We start from the raw sequence: 21582 nt of genomic DNA, 5'->3' as shown, positions 1-21582 counted from the left end.
TAAGGTAGGGCTACAACTACTCACGGACCCCGTTTGTTGTGAGAAATTCTAGGACACTTTAGATGAAATCGGTTTTCGGGTGGCGTAAGGATATACAACGGTAAACTTATGCAATGTAAAATATAAAAGAGAGATTCTCCGACTAACGAGCCACCTCATTAGGTACTTGCTTTATCTGGACCCCGATCATATGGTCTCAGTGCTGGCACTCTGAACGGGGTCCGCTTCTGCTGGCACCTGGATGACTACAGAGTAGAAGCTAACTACTAACGTACCTAGGTAGCTATTAGAAGTGTCAAATGCAAAAACTGGTCTCGACCCGCCCCAGGGCCCAATCACACCTGCGAAGAAGGGAAAAAACCTGAGACGGAACGCCATTTTCCCCTCCGTCTCTACATTGACTTCCCTCTCCTCCCACTTTTACACTTGACTCTTCTTTTTTTTTCCCTCCGCCCACTGTCCAGCACCATCACTGCTTTTCAGTGCCGGAAAAAAATTTAGAAAGGCATCGCTTCCTCTTCCCTTTCCTCCCGCCTCTCACAAGTCCGCTTTCTTGCGCATTCATCACCATGGCTGACGAGGTAAGCTGCTACTATTTCTGACGGGAATTGTTGATTTTGCTGCTGTTGTTTTTTTTGCGCGGACCTTCTGGGCGGCGGGAAAAATTCACCCCGCATCAGTCCCCCTCATCGCTGCACTCAGTGTGTGCCCCCCTTGCGGATGACGCCGAGGACTCGCGCTGCGAACTGGGTGCTTTGTGCGCATGCCCCACGACCCGTCGAAACTCACAAACCGAAAATATTGTTGCGATTGCCATCACCAACCTCACCAGGATCTCTGGGAGTGCTCAAATTGATATTCCTGGCAATATCATGCCGCTAATTTTGTCGCCTTTTGTCTGGCATGGTGCATCTGGTGTTCTTTACTGATCAAATTCCGTGATGCAGCACGATCTTGAATTCGAGTCCGCCGACGCCGGTGCGTCCACGACCTACCCCCGCCAGTGCTCTGCTCTACGCAAGGGCGGTTTCGTCGTTATCAAGGGACGCCCTTGCAAGATTGTAGAAATGTCTACCTCCAAGACTGGCAAGCACGGTCACGCCAAGGTCCACTTGGTTGCCACCGATATCTTCACGGGCAAGAAATACGAAGATTTGTCTCCATCCACCCACAACATGGATGTGCCTGTCGTCAACCGAAAAGAGTACCAGCTGGTGAGTAGCAATTCCTTTCTACTACCGTCCCGACATCTTGTGGCCATTCATCCCAAGTCAGCAAAACCCTGCCAATGTACTAAGCTACTTGCTAGGTCGACATCTCCGACGACGGTTACCTCTCCCTCATGGATGACAGTGGCAATCTGAAGAACGATGTCAAGAAGCCTGATGATTTGGACCTTGTCAAGAAGCTCGATGCGCTCTTCCCCACCCCCGAAACCGAAACCAACAAACAGAAGGATACCAGTAAGCTGCTCTCTCCAATCCAAAGAAGAACTATAAACAGTATTCTTGCTAGAAGCAGGTGTGTCTTGGCGTATGAATTTTTTTGTTAACAGCTTTTGGTAGACGTTATCATCCTTACTGCCATGGGTGAGGAGGCTTGCATTGACGCTAAGGAGGCTCCCAAGGGCACCTAAGCAGCAATTGAATCGACGAAAAGTCCACGCACAGTGCCAATGTTGTACAGCCCTTGTTGAGACAATGTCGTCCGCATGGTATCTAGGCAAACTGGGATTAGTTATGATTCTATGCAGTGCAGATGTAGATGGGACGATGAATCGAGGTCGACGAGTATAGAGATGCTATATGAACGGGATTGTATTAGCTGGCTGCAGCTCTGGTCAACTCACCCATAGTTGAGGCGACAGCTCTGAATCATGTTTCCTTTGTTTCGCAACGACTCTTGGCCATTAGTACCACTGCATGAAGTTGCAGCTGGGCAAGTCATTCCCAAATGAAAAAGGAAAAAAAGAAAGATGAGATATAACGACCGTACATTGAAGTTCTTCCTTATCATCCAAAGACAGTGAAGAATTGTAAAACGGATTTGATTTGTTTCTCCCTTCGGCCCACAATGAATTGGACTGTTGGAGTAAAGTTACCGCACCTTTGTCGAGCTTTATTGCAATTTAACAGGGATGATAGAAGGCCATAAAACAGTGTCAAGTTGTGTGTGAAAGTGGGCGCCCACTTTAAATGGTGGGTGAATTGGCAGAGAGAATGCCTCGTGTGTGATGAGGCACACGCCAACCTTGCCTGGCCTAACCTTGCCACTGAACCACCTTCAAATTAGCCAACTGCGCGGCACGTACAACACAGCTCTTGTCCACTCCCGTTCTCCATGAAATACCCTACTTGTCCTCAAGCCCGGTACGGGTTTTATTTTCACCCCCCATGTAACGTTCATGCAACGGGGTTGGTTTTGTCATTGGAGTGATATAGAGCACTCGGTCACCCGTCAGTCAATATGGAGGACCGACGAGAGCTTCGCAGAATGCCTCGAGGAGAGAGATGCCCTGAATGTGGAAGCCAAAAATGGTATCTACAGGATGGGCTGCGATTTTGCGCCAGGGGCCATCAAATAGAGGTAGGGCACTCCTGATGCGCTCTTAAAACGGATAGCCAAAATGGATGGGGAGACTGACAGCTTTCTTGGTAGGGGTTTATTCAATTTGACGTCGGTGATGAAGAAGATGCTGGCAAAATGGGAGCTGTAGCTCGACGGGAGAAGGAAAAAAGAGAGGTAGAGAAGCGTCAACTCACAGGCCAGGAAGGACGATCACTGTTCCTAGAGGCAGTTCAGCTACTCTTACGAAAACAAGTCTCGTTTCTGATCCGAAGCAAAGGTCATAGAGAGGAATTAGAAACAGTCGTTAGAGACTTATGGGACTTGCGCATTAGGGGGTATACCTCTAATTCCACAGAAACAAATCTTGCAAACACCGAGCTTGAAATGTTCAGCTCCCAGTCGACCCGGACAGAGGAAGGAACAAATGTGTCTTGGCACTCACGATCCAGGACCCAAAATTGGGATCCTGAACGTGGCACTGACTGGCCTATGCCTCGAATGACAGAGACTATTGTGCTATGCTATCTCGGTTGCTTACTCTTAAGAATACCTACAAGGCTAGCGGACCTGTATGCTTGGGTCTCAAATGGCAGCATGCCCTACTTGAGCGCAGTAAGTTTTCTCTATTTAACACCTATTATATTTCCCGAGGCCCTTACGCTTTCTAGTTTCAGGAGCTACCGCGGGAGATTCAAGAACGAATGCCTTCGTCTTATGCCAATATGATGAAGCTGTGTTCTCGCTCTGGTTTGAATGGAGAAGACTTGTACCGAACAGTCATAGATACAGTTCTCTCGTACCGATTAAACTACGACATGACGTTTCCGGAGCTAAATTATCTCCCCATGGCCGTACAGTACGCAAAACATCTTTGTTTACCAGGTTTGTGTACACTTCTTAATGGGTAAGGCTCAGCACTGGTTGACCCAAAATGTAGTTGAAGCAATTGCGGTAGCAATACGACTTGCATCAGTTCTGGACCTCATGTTTTACTTTCCGGTATCAAAAGCGAAACTTTACTTCCTCGATAACCCAGAGGTCCAGTTAATTTCACTCCTAGTCGTGGCAACGAAAATGTGTTTTCCGCTTGATCCTAGCCAGACCTCCCTCCTAGACCCTGCAGGCTGCTGTCTACCTCAATTCAACTGGGCAAGCTGGAAGACCGGTTTCTCGAGCGATGGCCCAAAATCGGGGAAAGAAACACAGGAACAGGTTGACTTTGAGCACATCACACCAAATCAGGTCACGAAATTGAGTGATGAGAAATTCGATGCGTACGTGGCGCATTTATCTGAGTCCATAGGCCATGGAAGTGAGTCGACGCGGCAGATACACCCCATACTTGTAACAGGAGCGCTAATGAATGAGTTAAGGTTATAATGAAATTGTCCAATTCTTCCCAGCCGAAACGGTGGCCGTATCTTCACCGCCGCAGTTTAGCACACCAGAAGAGAAGATTGAAGGGAGAGCTCGTCGTATTTTAGCACAGGCTGTTAAACCGAATAACATGGACGGTAGACGGAGAGAGGTTACATACGAGGCATTCCGTACAGTTGAAGACATATCAGATATTTCTTATGCATTTTATAAAGAAGCAGGTTGGTGTATACCCAGATTTTTGTCACTGTCCTCTAACACTGCGCTAACATAATCCTACTTAGGAAATGCCGCCGGATTGTCGACTAGCACCATGACACGAGCGATTTACATGCTGGAGCAACGGATCGTCTCCTGGCAGAAGAAGCACCGGAAGGAAATATGAACGGAATGATAGCTTTAAGCATCCGGTAGACAGCTTTTGTATCAGTGGCCACAAAAACAACCTTCTTGAGCGTAGTTGCATGAAATTTATACCAATGATACCCGCAGGATATTCGTAGGAAAAGCAGTGAGAGTTAGCCTGTTGACAACCAACTGGCAAGGATGCCCGCCTCGTTCCAGGCCCACAAGTGCTGGAAAATGCCCTCTCTCTGTCAATGTCAGAAGAGCTGTCCCCACTCAAACTTTCACGTGACCTTGCATATGACCTAGGGTTTTTTTTGCATCGGCTCTTTGGCCCCACCAACTTCGCGCAGACTCGCTCGGCTGTACGAATCTTCACCATCGCCAGCGTCACAAAATCAGTCAAGAGTAAGTTTGAACTTCTGCGGTTAGGCTATGTGTGCATATTGAAAAGTACTGACATATTTCAATAGTGCAGATGTAAGCTCGAATTTTCGGTGACGCCAAGTTTGGATTTCTTCAACCATGACCGACTCGTACTGACGAAGCAACGCAGTTTCGTGAAGACCCTGACGGGCAAGACCATTACCCTTGAGGTCGAGTCCTCCGATACGATCGACAATGTCAAGTCCAAGATCCAGGATAAGGAGGGTATTCCCCCGGACCAGCAGCGATTGATCTTTGCTGGCAAACAGCTCGAGGATGGCCGAACTTTGTCCGACTACAACATCCAGAAGGTTCGTCCCACATGCGCAATGCAATATCGAGAGAACAGAAGAATTACGGAAGTTTCTACTTGAATCTTTTTGAGGGGTTGTTTTATATCTCAAGCAAGATTGACTGACTGGCTGCTTTGTTCCGACTTGACAGGAGTCCACCCTGCACTTGGTCCTCCGTCTCCGTGGTGGTATCATTGAGCCCTCGCTGAAGGCTCTGGCCTCCAAGTTCAACTGTGACAAGATGATTTGCCGCAAGTGCTACGTATGTTGCATCCCGTCTTTAATCGCTCGCAAATATGCGGCGATGGCTTCTTCCGCGGTTCTATGACTGACAATGTACATAGGCTCGCCTCCCTCCCCGCGCCACCAACTGCCGCAAGCGAAAGTGTGGTCACACCAACCAGCTCCGACCCAAGAAGAAGCTCAAGTAAACGGTTTCACCCATGGATGTGGCGTATTGGTTTTTGGCATTCTGGAGATGGCAAGGACAAAGGCGCTTCACGGTTGACGAGCCTGGCTTTGTTTCTATTTTTAGCATCTGCAGCTCAGGCAATCCAATCTAGATGGTGCCCATGAATGAAAGTTTTTGCATCAATGACATGGCCTCGTCCAGGCGCCCTGAGAGACCAGTAAAAAGGATGGGCTGTAGTGGGAATGGAAGCATGGCTTTTGCATGAGTGACTGGGTTTCCCAAGTATGGCATTGTACGCGGGGCTGGGCAAACGAGGGATTCAGCCCTGTGAAAATCAGTCATGGAACAATGGTGTAAACCTGCAGACCTCGTGTAGATGGCTCTCTCAATGCCATTCCAAGCGGCACCAACTATGAAATCCGGCGCTCTCATCCTTGCCGCAAGATTGATGTGGGGCATTACTAGCCCCCTCCGTAGGTCGGTGCCAGTGCCAGTGCAGGTGCCAGACCCAGGCAAGGGGTTACAACGGGTAAAACCCGGTCTTCCTGGACGACTGGAGCAGGTCTTACTTCGTGGAGCTTTCCCACACTCCCTGGTTCGCTGACGACAGACAGACACATGTGTCCGCAGCGGCGTGCGCCCGATTTGCAACCGACAGCCTTTTCGCGACAGCGTCTAGCTTGCAACATCTTGCTTTAGCCAGTCGCTTCCGAAGTCTCCCCATCTATATCTTGGTCTTGCGTGACTGATTAATACCCTGGTCGATAACCAAGAAGTCAACGACAGCTATACCCCCAATCTTCCCTTGGGATCCAGGATACTGTCATCATGTCTGGATCAGGATACGACGCCGTGGTGGACGTGGACGACGAGGTATGCGATAGTTCTTCAAACCCTCGATTGAGGCAGGCACAGGCTTTTTGTGAAGGTGATCAACTGATGATCCCCCTGCCTCTCTTGATACGTAGCAAAGCAATCGGTCTCCAAATCAGCTCACATATCAACGTAGGGCGACCTCGGTCACACTGATCTCCAAGAGGATCTCGAATTCCACAACTCCAACTTCACCGATACATCGCACAGTGCCCGTAAGGGCCCTCCATCTGGCCTTCCCCCTCCGGTCACGGCCCCATCAGCGTCGTCGTCGTCAAAGCGCTTCCTATGGACTATATCATTCTACTCGCAGTTCTTCGACGTCGACACATCGGCCGTGCTGTCACGCTGCTGGGCGGCACTCTATCCTCGAGCAAACTTTCTCGATGTCCTTGAGGGCAACCCTGACTTGTACGGCCCTTTCTGGATTGCAACGACTGTCGTGTTGATTCTGTTCTTGGGTGGGACGATCAGCGACTGGTTGTCCACGAGAGGGACCGCGCAGTTTGCCTATGACTTCAGACTCTTGAGCGGTATGTGTCCTGCCTAGGCGCTCTCTTCTCCCTGACACTTAACGCTGTGGTTGCCAGCTACTGAGCGTCACAATGAGTTCCCAGACTAACCACAAGTATTACTATTAGGCGCCGCCGGCCTGGTCTATGGATATACCCTGTTCATTCCCGTAGCGCTCTTCCTCGCCCTCCGATACTTCGGCAGCGAGTCTGCCAACCTCCTCGAATGCTGGGCCCTGTACGGCTACTCCAACCTCATTTGGATCCCAGTCGCAATTATCAGTTGGTCGCCCATCGAAATTCTCAATTGGACCTTTGTCGCCGTTGGCTTTGGACTCTCTGTTGTCTTCCTCCTGCGCAACTTATATCCCGTGCTTAGCGCTACAGACCGCCAAGTCAGCAAGGTTCTTCTGATTATTGTTGTTATCCTACATGCCGGTTTGTCTCTCACTATAAAGATCCTCTTCTTTGCGCATAACAGCCCCGTCGCAAAGAAGCCTGTTGGTGATGATGTGCCTGCGGATGACAAGCCAGCCTTTCTACTCTAGGCAGGCTTTATCAGCTATAAGAAGAGGAGAGAAGGGGGAGGAGGCTGAGCAGAAGGGAATTATGAATTTATTCCACAGACACGGGAAAGAAAAGAAGCAGAGTTGGCCGTGCCTAGTCAAAGTCGCACACTGGATGTGATGAGTATGCCAGTATTGTACATCATATGAAGCGCTATCTACCTAAATCAATCACACACCCATGGATTAAATACCATGCCATCATGCCTTTGTCCAAGATGCCTCAACAGCCTACTAACATGACGAAAATATCCTATTGTGTAATCAATTTGGTCCGAGCCCCTTGCCACTCTTCACCCTCTCAACAGGACCCTTCTGCGCCTCCCAGTCCAGCCAGCTCCCTGAATATTCACCTACATTCTCCCACCCAGCGTGCTTCGCCAGCCCCGCCGCCGACTTGGCCCTCACGCCGGCCTTGCAATAGAACAAAAGCGTCTTGTCGCGCGAGGGTCTCCCAAACCCATGTACATCCTCAAAGTCAGCGTCGGAGATATGGAAGCTTTGCACGGCCGATGTGACGGGTATATTTATAGCACCGGGAATCTTGCCGGTAGTTTGCAGTTCGGCCGGTTCACGAACGTCTGTGCATCATTGATCCCTTATTGTTAGCAAAAGGCCACCCTCATCACACGAGACAGGCATTACGATTTGGTCTGTACATACCAACAATGACGATATTATCAGACGCTCGCTTCCCATCGACCAGTTGCTTAACCTCGTCGAACGACCAAATCCTGCTTCCGGGCACAGCATCCTCACGGCCGGCAGAGAACCACCGTCTCCCGGCGGCGAATCGGGCAGAGACGGCCTGCCGGTGTCCGGGGATATTCCGTGCGCAATGAGACGATGCAGAGCTGCAGATGGCCCTGCATGCCGCAGCGGGAGCCGGCCAAGCCGTGTTTCGCAGAAGCACGGGCGCTGCTGTCGTGATGAGCCGGCGGGTGGTGGCCATGCTGATGCTCTTCTCGGTACAAGCCGGGATTGGGTGGGTGTCCTTCTCCGTAGATCTAGCAGATCAATAGGCGGTTGGAATGAATCTTGTTTCGCTCTAGCCTATTTGGCCGACATACCTTGTGAAGTTTGAGTAGGTATGAACCCTCGGATGTGGGCTTCTTGATGGCAAATTGTAGGTTGCTTTCTGAGAATCGGACGTACAAGGTCGGACTAGTGGTCTTCTGACGTACGTACTCTTCAGATACGGAACGTAGAAGCTGGTGGAGACCTTGACGGCGTGCACATGCACAACGGGGACATGGACCAGACAACCATGTCGGTGCCCCAAGATTCGCGGTGGTGCATGGTGGTACCAATATGCACAGCATTTGAGCTGGTGTATCCTCTTCCAGAACTCCTAGTTTCTGCCTCAGACTTCAACTACGGTGATAAACCCCTTCAGACTTGAGTTCACCTCGATAAACAATTCGCTAGTCTACATCAAGACCGCCCTATCCTTCCATGGCCCGATCAAGTGTCAAGCCATCCAATAAACACCAGTGTGAGCTGGCATAACTATGTACAAATGCGTAATGAACTTATTACAATTAGATATCCCCAAAACTCCCGCGTCCTGGCCCATTCATCCGCGAGATCGCTTGTGACCCATGGAACCAACTTGTCTATATGCATGCCAATGGTTCATTACTCAAGTGCGATTCAATATTGTGCTTCGCAATTCGAATCGGTAAATTGAGCTGACACTGTCGGCTGTTTCCGGCTGTAACTCAGCTTTGCCTATCGTTTTTAATTATTGTTCCTTCAGGCCTATTGTCGTTTACCACTCGCGCTTCTCAAAGGTGAGGGGACAGTCATCCTTGGGGAAGATGGTAGCAAACACCTTGATCTCCTCGGACAGCGGTGTGGGATGGTGAGTCCATTTCATCTGAACAGAAGCCTTACCCACCATCAATGCAAGGTTGAGCTGGGCATAAACTTGGCCAAGACAGTAATGAGGGCCAGTGCCAAACACAAGATAGTTCTTGGCACCCTTCACCTCGGCATCTCCAGAGTAGTACCGCTCAGGGTCGAAGTAGTCCGGGTTCTCATAAACCTCAGGGTCATGCAGAGCCATGTAAGTGGTAGGGACAACCATAGAACCTATAAAGAGGTTTAAGCTTTTCAGAAAAACACAAAATGTTGAGGTCGCGTTTGGGAATGAGTCACTCACCCTTAGGAACAGTGTACGAATCAGTAATAGGGAATGGCTTCTTGACCAGGTAAGGAACCATCAGCACTGGAGGGCGGTATCGAAGCAATTCACGAACGACTGCGCGGGTGTAGGTAAGAGACTCAAGCTGATCCATGTTGATCTCCGCATCAGGGTCACCGTTGCGGACCTTCATATTCTCCTCGCGAACACGATCCAAAACATCTGGCCGCTGAGCGGTAACCTGGAAAAGCCAAGTGGCGGCGCTGCTCGTAGCATCCTGGGAAGCAAAGAGGAAAGTGAAGACGGTCTGTGATATTTCGTAGTCGGAGAACATGCGGAGCAAGGGCGACGGCTTTTCCACGCCCTCCATATTCTCACCCTTCTCCTGAGCCTCGCGCCAGCGGTCAGACTGAATCATCTGAAGAATCCAGCCATCCATAATGCAGGTCACCTCACCACCAGCAGCCATACGGACCTTGCTCTTGGCTGCACACTTGGCAAACTCGACAAGAACCATGTCAGCGGCCTTTTTGCCATACCAGGTTTTGGTGAAAGGAATAATAATTGGGAAATTGACAAGCTCGAGAGCAGCGGTGATCAGGTAGTAGTCATCGGCGATCTTCTTGACGGCAGCATCGGACATGTAGTGGCCAACAAAGGTGCGGCAAGACACGGCGCACATCAGTTCGCGGAATTCAGGCATGGATGGCACGGGCTTCCCGTTGTTCTCTTTGGTGACGCTGAGGAACTTCTTGAAGTACGTCTTGTAGACTTCCTCCTGGCCAGGCAGATAGCACTCAAGAGCCTTGCGGGTAAAGAGACCATTAAGTCCCTTACGAAAGTCGACGTGGGCCTTGCCATCGAGGAAAACCCAGTTGTCGTGTCCAAGAAGCTTATGGGCGACATCAACAACACAAGGCTTGACGTACATGGGCGAATTGAGGACTTTTCGAGCCATATCTCGGGTAGAAGCAATGACGACGAACCTGTGATGTTGTTCAAATACATTGTTAGTGTCTTTCAGTGTAGTAGAACCAATCCCGACTCAACTAGGCAAATGAGAGGTGTTGGCGCAGTTGGATTTGGACACAAACGTACTTGTGGAAGACGGAGACACAGCTAAGGGGACCACTGGCCCATTTAGCATAGTATTCCTCAAACTTGGGGTTCATAGACTGCAAAAAAGGTCCGATAAATGGCATCTTCCAGGCCGGGCCAACAATTGACCCCTTGTTCATGAGGTAGCTAACTATTGCACAGGGTCGCCAAGTTAGCAACGATGCTCCGTCATCTCGATAGCGCAAAGTAGTATGGCCCGAGGGCGACATTGTACAGCGCAAAATTAAGTTAAATAGCTGGGGGGAAAGAAAGAAAAAAGACGTACTCTGGTCATAGACTACACACATTGCCAAGATGGTCAGGATAATGGTCCAGGGGCTGGCAGTGGTGACGGCATCGAGGATCATGTCTAGCTGGGGAGGAACATTGATGTTGCCATACTTGGAGCCAGCCAGCATGGAGGGGAAGGCAGACGACGATGTATTGGCGTCCATGATGGGCGATTTCGACGAACTTCCTTTTAACACGTCTGCAAGCGTTTGACGGAGCAGAAAGAAGAAGGATCGGTTGTCGCAAGAAAATAATCGGGGTTCTGTAGAGAACCGGGGTCTTGTCGGGGGACACGGCAGAACGGGAAGCGGGCCCTGGTCTGCTGGTGGTTGTTTTTTTGTGTTTTTTTTTGGTATTATTTTGTTGGCTCTTTTTAAATTACGGGGTCCCTCCTCCGAAACCCTCTGACGTGCCAAAGCCAAAGAAGAAGAAAACGTCCAGGCAAATGTTTGAGCGAAGAGAACGAATGACAGAGGATGTAGGGAAGAGAGTGGTCAGAAAGAGCGTGTGTTATTAAATAATTGATACGTCAAGTACCTGCCTAGGTACCTAGAGTAAAATTGAAGCAGAGCGCGAGCAGCAGATGGTTGTCAACGGAGAGGAGGGAGGCCCTGACGGTGGAGGGAGGTGCAATCAAAAGGTGCCTGGCCATTTTCACATTTTCATAATTTCACTTGCCATTCGTGTTGGACGGCACAGCGCGGCGGTTGAGCGGCTAGGTACTTAAACTACCTGACAGTAGGGGCACGGCGCGTCCAGGCGCCGCGCCAGGTACCTACATACTTTAGTGGCCTGCTTAGCCGAAGTCTCACAGCGCGGGCGAGGTGGTGTGGTCGACCCGGCGGCGTGGGCAGATGCTCCTGTTTCGTGCATGCTGAGCTTGATGCGTTGGCCGATTGCTGTGCCCCTGCCGGGCAGTTGAATGAGGAATGATGCACAGGCCCCGTTTTGTACTAGTCTCCGATTGTGGCTTTATGTATGTACTCCGTACGGAGTACTCCGTACTCTCCTTACTCTCCGTTACTGTATTCGTATTCGTATTGCCTGCCCGTCACTGGACGCTCGGTCTCAGTGGCCCGTGCTACGGAGGTACGGAGCATTGAAGGGAAGGTCAGCTTGAGTGAAGGCGCCATTGACCGATGTTAGGCTGGCTTCTAAGCTAGTCGAGTCGTGTCGATGGTGCAAAGACTGGATGCTCGTGCTGCTCCAGATGTCATTACATCATGGCTACATGACACGTCCGTGGCGGCTCAAGACCTTGGCTTTGGCTGCCAACCCAGCTTGGCCGAGGCGTAAGCATGTTGTTTCAAGTCTCACAACAGTGACGACAACACACTCCCCATCTAGATCTCCCAATTTCAGTCACCACAAGCACATCTACACTCAACGGTTCTCAACCACCACCTTCGCCAAGATGCCCGGCTATATTGTAAGTCGATAGACTACCCAACGGTTACCCTGTCGAGGCTAATGTATCCCATCTCCCTGACAGGTTACCTGCAAAGACGATGCCACTGAAGACCAGATCAAGGCGTATGTTGAACCCCCGCTCCGTGCTGGCCCACGACTAGACAAGACAAGTTGCAACAGACAAATCAAAGGGCGGCGTAAACATGGCTAACTAGACCTTGGTTGTTTATAAATGCAGTGCGAAGCAGCATGCCCTCGACCAAGGCGGCAAAATCACCCATGAATACACCCTGATCAAGGGCTTTGCGTAAGTGCCTCGTGCAACATGCAAGACATGCGTCCAGAAGGCGCAAGCCCCAGCTAATGAATATGGCCGATTTCCCCAACTTGCAGCGTGTCCTTTCCAAACGACGCCATTACCACACTGGAATCAAACGAGCACGTCAAGGCCGTCGAGCTGGATGGCGAGGTCAAGGCTTTTTGATCTCAGAGCCAGCTGAAGCCATAGCCGGAGCCGGATGAGCGCCGAACGAGGCATATGTGCGGAGAGACACGAGGCAGAGAGGCAAGAGGCGGGGCAGGAGAGAGGCAGAGAGAGGGGCCGAGCTACCCTAGGCCCTCCATCTCGCTACTTGTGCCACTTGGGCGTTTTGTCCCGTTGCCATGCTACGATAGATGAATTTTGAAGATGCGTGTCGGAACAATTATTCGCAACTACGTCTGTGTTGTAAACAAGTCAATCCTCACACGAGGCTGTCCAAGTGCCAATGAAGCATCGGCGCCCTCGTCGTCGATGGCGTCGCTGGTTACCCCTGTCACTTTCCCCTCACATGCGCGGGACGTACCCAAGTGCTTTGCATTGGGAGCATGTCGGTTGGCCGCGGCCCACGGCGAATGATGGATGGAATCAAATAATGACAACTACTACGTACACAAAATAACACCACCCTTAAGCCATCTTCACTGCTTGCTCCTTCAGTGACAGCCTCGCACCCCAGACAGACTACGGAGTAGCGGCCACCCGCGCCGGCCAGCTACATTGTCCAACCGGCGACAAACAACGTCAATCGACCTTCATTTGTGACGCCAATTCCACCATATTACTGCCCATATTGGCCCCCCCCCCGGTCCACGCCATCGTCCTCACGACATCTCCCCTCACGACGTTTCTTGCGGCATCGCACGACGCCATGCTGCAATGCGGACTTTGGCATCGTCGCCATTGAGGCTCTGCCGCTCCTGCCCTCCGCCGTCTTACCCCCAGCCACGTTATATACAGCGCCGAGCACTCCATGCATCAAGGCTCCTGCGGTACGCACCACAGAACGTGTCTGATGCGGAGATTGCAGCCCTGGCGAGACAACACCAACATTCCCTCAGCCTCGCAGATCTAGTCAAGTATGCCTGCTCCCTTGTATCGCTGGCCCGTCTGGCTTCCCAAGTCCAGCAGGCCATGCAGATGGAATACCTGCCCATCCACACGTCCACGGCACGTAGCTAACAACGCACCTTTGTCTTCTCCAGACACGGACGACCGCCACTATCCGAAAAGTCCCTGTTGTCATCCGCCAACTTCACACTCTCGCTCCTCCCCATCCGTCTCGCAAGACGAATTCAAGCCCTCCGAAATCTCCCCTATATCGTCGTCTCCAACCCCAACATTTCCCGCATCTACAACAACTACCTCCACTCACTATCAATTCTCCTGCCGTATTGGCATGCCGCAAGCCAAGGCCATCCCATCACCACCCTCCAGGATGAAATCGAGTTCACAAACGTCCTGGCAGAGCTCGTTGCCACCCACACCGATACCATACCCATCCTCGCCAAAGGCTTTCTGGAATGCCGCAGATATATCTCGCCAGCAGAGGTGACGCGCTTCCTGGATGAGCATCTACGCGCACGAATCGGCACAAGATTAGTTGGCGAGCAGCACATTGCCCTCCATTTCAGTAGTCAGCCTCATTTTGCACCCGAGGACAGCCCGACGCCGTGCCCCGAACACCCGTCATACATTGGCGTCATTGACACCGCCCTGAAGCCATCTCTCACCATTGATTCCTGCGCCGGCTTTGTAGCTGACATCTGCGAGCTACGTTATGGTTCCAGACCCCAGATCTACGTCGACGGCGAGCCGGACACTACATTCGCCTTTGTGCCCATGCACCTCGAATACATTGTAACTGAATTACTTAAAAATGCATTCCGTGCCACTGTAGAAAGCCGGGCTCGTGAACCCGTTGTTGTCACCATCGCACCCGAACCACCCCTCAAAGAACAACCCGGCGGCGCACCACTCATCAAGCAGCCAAACACAGATCGAGGCCAATTCCGCAGCGACGCCATTAAACCCTTGGACGATAACGCGCCAGGAGTCACAATCCGCATCCGAGATCGAGGCGGCGGCATTTCTCCAGACGTTCTGCCCAATATATGGTCCTACTCATTCACCACATTTTCCGACGACGACGGCTTCCCCGGGTCAGGAGGGAACACTGGCGGCGATGGTCTCAGTGCCATCGCCACTGCCAGCACGGGGGGAAGTTCGATTGCTGGCCTGGGATATGGTCTGCCCCTAAGTCGTGCTTACGCCGAGTACTTTGGCGGAGGTATTGCCGTCCAGAGCTTGTACGGCTGGGGCACAGACGTGTACCTGCGACTCAAGGGGGTGGGAAATCTCAACTGAGGCGTTCACGGGGCATCTGAACAGAAGGACATGGGAGAATAAAGATCAACCCAACCTACCAAGGATCCAATCACGGATACCGTGGCTCCAAATAGGGTACTGCCAAATGCTATAATAATAGTCTATATAAGCGCTCTCGATGAAGAATATTGAAAACTGTCCATAGAAACGTCCACATGCACTACTGATCCTGATGGTAAAACATAAAAGGTACGGATCGGGGTGTCACAACACTAATAACATCTGTTTACTGACAACTAGTTCGCCGAATACTCATTATTTTATTTACGAACGTGTGCGCGTGCGTGAGCACGCGCGCGATGACGTTGAGTCCTCTAAACTCCCATTTCAATTAGATTATCTCAATATTTATTGCATGCCATCAAGTATTAATGAAGCTATGGAAAAAAAAACCCGAGCCATTCTCAGTAATGGCCATGTATAATCAACAAATATTATTTGTCCAAGACTCTAACGCCAGTTACCAAAACATCAAATAACAAAAAAAAACGAGCAATTTCTCGAGTCTTGTTTGCACATTGCTCTGCCCAACGTCACTCGCTCGCTTATAGTTCTGTGTCGTGACTAGAATTAACCATGTACAAAAGCAAAAAAAAGACTACGCCCCCGGAGTTGCCCATTTTGACCTGACTATGCACCCCTTTAGACCACGCAAGAAACTTTGAGGTATTACATGTTTTCAAGCTCGCGATCAATCTGTCGGTCCATAAATGTGCGTCTCTCGCCTGTCAGCTCTGTTTGCAGACGCTGCTCAACAAGGGCGCGGACCTGCTTCTTGGTCACTGTGTCAAGATCAATTTCGTGAAGCACAGACTGGATAGCGTCCACAATGGCTGTGTCGTCCGCGCCGACGTGGCCGCGTTGGAAGTCAAATGAGGTCGTGGATTGCATTGCATCCGGTCCCATGGGTGGACGATGACCACCCGTGTAGCCCATAGCGGATGACGCTCTGTTTCCTGCCATGCCCAGAGAAGGAGTCATGCTTCCCTGGCCACGCAAATTCATGACGCTACCACGGTTTGCAGGGAAGTCTTGGTACGGCGACTGACTACGATGCATGTCCTGCATTTGGGTCCCGAGAGACATCATCGATTGCCTGCGGATGGAGGCAGGGGCATCGTGATACTGGCCCTGCATCGTGGGAGCACGGTTCATGTTGCTGAAGGGAGCGGGAGACTGAGGTGGCATATATGTGTTGCGCCCGCCCATTCCAGTCAAGACCGAGCCTTGAGGAGCGGCAGAGTAGACCGACTTTATTTCATCCATCTCGTACTGATCAGGATAACCGTAATCATGCTTCTCTTGATATCCACCACGACGACCGGGAAGATTATTGGCGAGGGCGTAGTCGTCCCATCTCTGCAAAGGAACGGATCGAGGATCGAATCCTTCGTCGTCAACAGCAACCACCTGCTTATTTCCCTTTTCTCCAATAACGACACGAGTATTGCCCCAAGAGAAGTTGTCCTGATTCCAGAATGAATAAATCGGAAGAATGAAAGAGTATATAGGGAACGCAATAATGTAGATAATCATCCAGCCAATGTGCTGCCACTGCCTCTTGAGGATGAAGACTAGTGCTTGCAGACCATACACTGCTGCCAACATGGCAATGGAAATGATCGGGAACTGTCCAGTATGTGAGGCCACACGGTAAATTAGATAGCCAAGGTACACGCATGTAGCTGGCAAAATGATGGTGCCAAACAGATCAATAAAAACGACGAAGCGCATACTGAAGCAACAAAAGCCGCACATTTCCTTCAAGCGCATCAGCTCTACCAGGTTGTGAATTGTAGAGTTGATCCAGCGACGACGCTGAGAGAGAAGAACGCTCCATGATTCAGGTGCAGCAGTTTTGCATTGGGCGTCCCCAATAAACTTGTAAGACATGTATGGAAAATGTTTTGTCATCAGTGTGGTGAGGTAACGATCTTCACCCAGAGACAGCAGATTCTTTTGATGTAGAGTATCAACATCACAGACGGCATACTCTTTGATTACAGCATCTGAGATGAGCAGAGGTTTGCCTTTGTCGACGGTTCGAAGACGATACATTGTGAAACTAGATGGCATCTCGTTAGTAAAGAATTTTGTCATTCGAAGACAGTCTCAGACGTGGACATACCATCCCGGCAAGCAAGTAACACTGCCAAAAAGGGATTCGAACGCCTTAGCAAGGTGATGAGAAATAAAGTACTCATAGACTTGAATCATGGTTGTCCAAGACTTCTCATCATTTTCCAGGCTAGTCTCGCCACAAATGCCGGCAATCTTGGCGTTGTTGGCACAAGCAGACACAAGCCGATTGAGAGAATCTTCGCTCACAGACGTGTCGGCATCCACCATGAGCATGTACTCGTATAACTCGGGGTCCACACCAATGATGTTATTGATCTGATGAAACATTTCGAGTTCTAGAGGATTCATGGGAGCCCGATGATGAACTCTGTTGAGGAAGCTCATGAGGAGAATCTGGGAGTCTCGCTTGCCACGGTTGCCAGGTTTCGTCTTGCCCTGCTCAGATTCTTTGCCAACCTTGACTACAACAAGGTATGGGACCACATTGCCTTCGTATTCGTACAAACCTGAATACACCTTACCGTAGTTGAGCTGCTCGCTACCGGGGCCAACTGACTTGAAGGGTAGTGCGGGGGGGTCGACTTTGGGGTCTACACCCAAAATATCTAGAACAATTTTTGGTGTTGGGCGGTCGTTGCCTTGGCCCACGATAACTCCATCGCAAATAACACATATCAGCTTTCTTTTATTGTCATACTGCAGGGCTGTGAGAGAATCTAACGCTTTGCGCAACGATTCTTCGCCTTCCGTGTAGGCAGGGACCTGACAAATAACAAACTTGTCCTGGGGCGAAGGGCGTCGCTTGGATGAGAAGCGAAGAGCTGCAACGAATTTGATCAAGATAACAGCGCAGATAATAATAGTGAAGGCAAGTAAAATCCAATTATTCACCGTGCATCTTGGCGAGTCACGGAAGTCCGTGATGCCCTTGTAAAAGTTGCGCTGAACGCATAGCCAACTGTTCATGACCTTGGCGTGCTGGGTCTCATTCCCAATTGAGTTCTGAATTACTTGGTCCAGGAGTGATTTGACATTTTGGCCTGGGTTGTTCTTAAAAATGTCGCTAACGCTTTCATCCAAAAAGTTGTACATGGCGGCGTCCTTGTATACATCCTTTGTTTTGAAATAATCTGTGAGATCGAAAATCTGGTTACCGTATATGGCCCAAGGTCGTTGCATATTATTTCCCTGAGATTGCACGTCTTGTTCACCCCAGACGAGATCACCCTTGTAGTACTCCTTGATTTTTGGCTCAAATACGTTAAAGTACCATAGGGGGTCATGCAGCTTACTGGTTGGATTACCGTAGAAGCCAGAGGTATGTACCGCAATGCTGAATTCCGCAGTTTCGTTGAAAACTAGTCTTGTTGTCTCTGCGATACCCAGACCTTGGCACACCTCATTCAAGGGTGGGAAGATGTAGTTGTCCAAGTTGAATCCCGCGAGAGGTTGCATATTGTCGGCCGTAGTCTTGACATCGGTGTCACTGTGCTGCTGTCTCCAGAATTTGGTAATGTCGTACACTTTACCATAATGACTAACCCAAAAATCATCTTCGCCTTGATGTGTTTTGACCTCGTTTTGGCTCCAGGCTTTGTCAAAGTTGGGGCACAGAAGGCGCCCAAACCAAATAATCCAGAATACAATAATGGCGTTGATCAAGAAAATAAGAAATACTAGAACAAGTTTTTCTCTCCATGCCATGCGGACATCGGGACGTCGCATTCGACCGATGTACCGTAATAATGGCGAAGGAATCCAGAACGTCAAGGCCCAGACAAAACCGACCCAAACGCGGCGCCCAAAGGAGACCTCTTTGGTTTGGAGCTTCTTATTTTTGGCGAGTTCGGGGTCCATAGTTCCTGTGAAATCCCCTTCAGGGTTATAGTAGATGTCATCTTTGTAGGTGTCCCCCTTGTTACCTAGCCCATAGTCGCCATTACTGACGTTGCGCATCGCTGTAGGGGCAATAGATGGAGGGGCATGCGGGTTCTGCTGTCCAACCGTCACTTGGCTTTGACTGAAGTTGCGAGAGTGCATAAGCTGGTCATTGCTTCCGTTGAAGCTGGGCTCGATACCCTGAGGTGGGAAGTAGCCGCTTCCATTGGCAGAGTAGCCTGTGTCAAATCCAGATCCAAAGGGATTGATATTCATAGCTGGTGTGTTCATGTCATTGTGTTCAGGTTTTAGGTCAAGCATGCTCTCGGCTTCCCACCAGGCACCTTCCCGCATCCAGACACGGTCTTTGCCAACAAAAACCTCGCCATTACTCCAACCTCGCTCGAGGACCCAACTTTCGATGCCATCTTTACCGTCCCTACAGCCAAGGACAGCATAACGGCTGGCGAATTCATCAAGATCGAAGTCAGCAGTGAAGTCAAGGTTTCTATTGCGTCGGTTTGCCCACTCAGGAAGTCTCCACGAGCGGAGCTGGCGCGAGACGGTGCCTGCCGACCACGCTGAGGTAACGGATGGTAGAGCAGCAAGTTGCGTTGGGGAATCATCAGTTGGGTGGAGAGAAAGATGATACCAGAGCCGGTTGGATCCGAGTACGGCAGGTAGGTCAAATCGGCCTGCGCGACCGAGGTTGATGCCTTCACCGTCGATAGGAAATAGTAACTTGCGAAGGAAGCCACCTTCCTCTGCGGCGTAGGCAATCTTTTCTAGCACAACCTCCCGCTTTTCGAGCTCGTGTTGTCGCTCTCGACCCTCTGGGCCTGTCATGATTCCTAAGTCTGGGCCTACATCCGAGACGGCCTGCTGCATCTCTCGAAGAACCGAGGAGCCAGCAGGCGACACATTGACACCATCTTCAATCATTTCCGCATTGATGCCTTGAGAATCGTCAAAAATGGAACGCATAGAGAGGGCCTTGCCAAGAGTGATTTGTGGCACCTCCATTACGGTGATAGAAACTGTGTCTCCAGAAGCTTGGTCAGATGTTGGAGTTCTTACACCGCGACCATCAGGAGACTCATCGCCATTCCTGATTCGAATCATCTGCGCAGCGATAGCCTCGTTTGCTTTTGAAATGACCCAATCCACAAGAGACTCGTACAAGCCACCAATAAAAGTCCATCGGTCTTCAGTGCTGCACTGCCTAAGCAGTGTGTCAGGCTCAATACCCAAGAGGCCACTGACATCTTCGCAGATCTCTTCCAGGGCTTCTGACTCTACCCCATAGTCTAGAGTGTTTCCAAGCTTCAGCAGACCAGCCAAAGTGGAGATGAAGTTTCTATGCGCAGAGCCTTTGATACCGATATCCTTCAGTGCTTGGCGGAAATCGTCAGCAGAAGCACCATCATCCGCGGTGGGGAGATATGAAGGCGGGCCATATGTGCCAGATCTGGACAACAAGGCGTAGGAAGAAGGGGTCTTTAGCCCCAAGAACTCTCTTTCAGCCGGCGTCGAAGCAGATGTCAAGAGGTAGTAAAAGACATCAAATGCGCGATAGCCTGCCTCAGATGGGATATTCAGTAGTCCGTTTACCGTGTCAATACCGCCTTGAGATAAAGCAAGAGACGCGGCAGTAAGATTGCCGGTCAAGTTCAGGGTCAAGGCTACACTCAAGGCTGCTTGGCGAGGTGTGGAAGGATTATACGGAGTGACACATCGCAGAAATGGTTGAACGGCATCAAGAGCTTTATACAATGTGGACGGAATGGCAAACGGAAAGCTCGTGAGGAATGGAGTCAAGACCGACGGAGTTGATTGGTGAAGAGAGCTGCAAATTAGATTGTCAGCAGTGCTAGCGAAAATATTAATATGTGAGGCCTAGACATACCCGAGAATCACACATCCGTCTTCGGCTCGTCGGCGTGCGTGCTCCCATGCCTTGGAGGCAAGGGTTGAGTCAACCGTGGGACTGCCTTGAGCAGCAGTGAGCCATGTATTGACAACCAAGCTAGTACTGGATTCCAGCTGATGAGGCTGGGAAGCGAGATAAATGTTATGTATCGCATTCAATAAAGTTGTTGTTGAAACCTGCGCAGTCTGAGGACCACCCGCTCGTTGATTTCCTGGGCCTTCAGAGCCCACGGAGAACATGGACATGCGGTTCGCCATCTTGGGCGCGAATTCACCCTGTGTGGTCCGCGAAGGGACGTTCGCCGTTGAGAAGTGCTTGGATGCAAAGGATATTGATTCGATGGTTTGAGGATGATTGGTCGATTCTATCTAGACTTTGGATGTGACTTTTTTTCTCGTCTTCAATTTTGCGTCGAATGAATGATTCAGCGGCAAGGCTCGAAACAAAAATACTTGGAGGAGCCGAATGGTAAGTAATGGGTGATGGCGATGAGAGGATTCAATGAAAAATGCGTGCGGTACTCCTTTTCTCTCCAAGTGGCCGAGAGAACTGGGCGGGGAGACCAGGAGGAATTAGAAGCGTACGAAGAAACGCAAAGGATATTAAACGATGGAAAGGAAGCTGCCAAAGCGAGTGAGGCAGGCCACAGCAAGGCTTGATGGCAGGAA

At 50.4% G+C, this 21582-nt stretch overlaps 9 protein-coding genes across 9 annotated transcripts; 6 read left to right on the top strand and 3 right to left on the bottom strand.

Annotated features, from left to right (window-relative positions):
- Positions 1 to 569: 569 nt before the first annotated feature.
- Positions 570 to 1636, top strand: ANB1 (Eukaryotic translation initiation factor; the record flags this gene model as incomplete). The annotated part of the gene is made up of 4 exons (XM_014694275.1): positions 570 to 581; positions 948 to 1214; positions 1310 to 1463; positions 1566 to 1636. 4 exons carry the CDS (start codon positions 570 to 572, stop codon positions 1634 to 1636), a joined length of 504 nt encoding a protein of 167 aa, XP_014549761.1.
- Positions 1637 to 2466: 830 nt separating this feature from the next.
- rrn7 (RNA polymerase I-specific transcription initiation factor) lies at positions 2467 to 4330 on the top strand (the record flags this gene model as incomplete). The annotated part of the gene is made up of 6 exons (XM_014694276.1): positions 2467 to 2586; positions 2659 to 3180; positions 3237 to 3450; positions 3506 to 3880; positions 3942 to 4166; positions 4230 to 4330. 6 exons carry the CDS (start codon positions 2467 to 2469, stop codon positions 4328 to 4330), a joined length of 1557 nt encoding a protein of 518 aa, XP_014549762.1.
- A 214-nt stretch (positions 4331 to 4544) lies between these two features.
- On the top strand, positions 4545 to 5440 carry crp-79 (Ubiquitin-60S ribosomal protein; the record flags this gene model as incomplete). The annotated part of the gene is made up of 5 exons (XM_014694277.1): positions 4545 to 4698; positions 4764 to 4770; positions 4847 to 5027; positions 5161 to 5271; positions 5354 to 5440. The coding sequence occupies 5 exons, from the start codon at positions 4545 to 4547 to the stop codon at positions 5438 to 5440; spliced, it is 540 nt and encodes a 179-aa protein (XP_014549763.1).
- An 809-nt stretch (positions 5441 to 6249) lies between these two features.
- yip5 lies at positions 6250 to 7354 on the top strand (the record flags this gene model as incomplete). Its single annotated transcript, XM_014694278.1, has 3 exons — positions 6250 to 6294; positions 6431 to 6827; positions 6936 to 7354. 3 exons carry the CDS (start codon positions 6250 to 6252, stop codon positions 7352 to 7354), a joined length of 861 nt encoding a protein of 286 aa, XP_014549764.1.
- A 282-nt stretch (positions 7355 to 7636) lies between these two features.
- Positions 7637 to 8324, bottom strand: RDL2 (Thiosulfate sulfurtransferase RDL2; the record flags this gene model as incomplete). The annotated part of the gene is made up of 2 exons (XM_014694279.1): positions 7637 to 7953; positions 8036 to 8324. 2 exons carry the CDS (start codon positions 8322 to 8324, stop codon positions 7637 to 7639), a joined length of 606 nt encoding a protein of 201 aa, XP_014549765.1.
- An 819-nt stretch (positions 8325 to 9143) lies between these two features.
- ERG5 (Cytochrome P450 61) lies at positions 9144 to 11071 on the bottom strand (the record flags this gene model as incomplete). The annotated part of the gene is made up of 4 exons (XM_014694280.1): positions 9144 to 9466; positions 9537 to 10504; positions 10617 to 10767; positions 10903 to 11071. The coding sequence occupies 4 exons, from the start codon at positions 11069 to 11071 to the stop codon at positions 9144 to 9146; spliced, it is 1611 nt and encodes a 536-aa protein (XP_014549766.1).
- A 1250-nt stretch (positions 11072 to 12321) lies between these two features.
- G6M90_00g007430 (uncharacterized protein) lies at positions 12322 to 12801 on the top strand (the record flags this gene model as incomplete). Its single annotated transcript, XM_066129629.1, has 4 exons — positions 12322 to 12336; positions 12400 to 12440; positions 12556 to 12624; positions 12711 to 12801. 4 exons carry the CDS (start codon positions 12322 to 12324, stop codon positions 12799 to 12801), a joined length of 216 nt encoding a protein of 71 aa, XP_065986028.1.
- A 714-nt stretch (positions 12802 to 13515) lies between these two features.
- Positions 13516 to 15003, top strand: BCKDK ([3-methyl-2-oxobutanoate dehydrogenase [lipoamide]] kinase; the record flags this gene model as incomplete). The annotated part of the gene is made up of 2 exons (XM_066129628.1): positions 13516 to 13715; positions 13842 to 15003. The coding sequence occupies 2 exons, from the start codon at positions 13516 to 13518 to the stop codon at positions 15001 to 15003; spliced, it is 1362 nt and encodes a 453-aa protein (XP_065985740.1).
- Positions 15004 to 15693: 690 nt separating this feature from the next.
- CHS6 (Chitin synthase 6) lies at positions 15694 to 21171 on the bottom strand (the record flags this gene model as incomplete). Its single annotated transcript, XM_014694283.1, has 3 exons — positions 15694 to 17089; positions 17153 to 20830; positions 20891 to 21171. The coding sequence occupies 3 exons, from the start codon at positions 21169 to 21171 to the stop codon at positions 15694 to 15696; spliced, it is 5355 nt and encodes a 1784-aa protein (XP_014549769.1).
- Between the last annotated feature and the right edge of the window lie 411 nt (positions 21172 to 21582).

Source organism: Metarhizium brunneum, chromosome 1 (assembly GCF_013426205.1).
Source record: "Metarhizium brunneum chromosome 1, complete sequence".
NCBI lineage: Eukaryota > Fungi > Ascomycota > Sordariomycetes > Hypocreales > Clavicipitaceae > Metarhizium > Metarhizium brunneum.
This window is presented reverse-complemented; position numbering and strand designations above follow the sequence as displayed.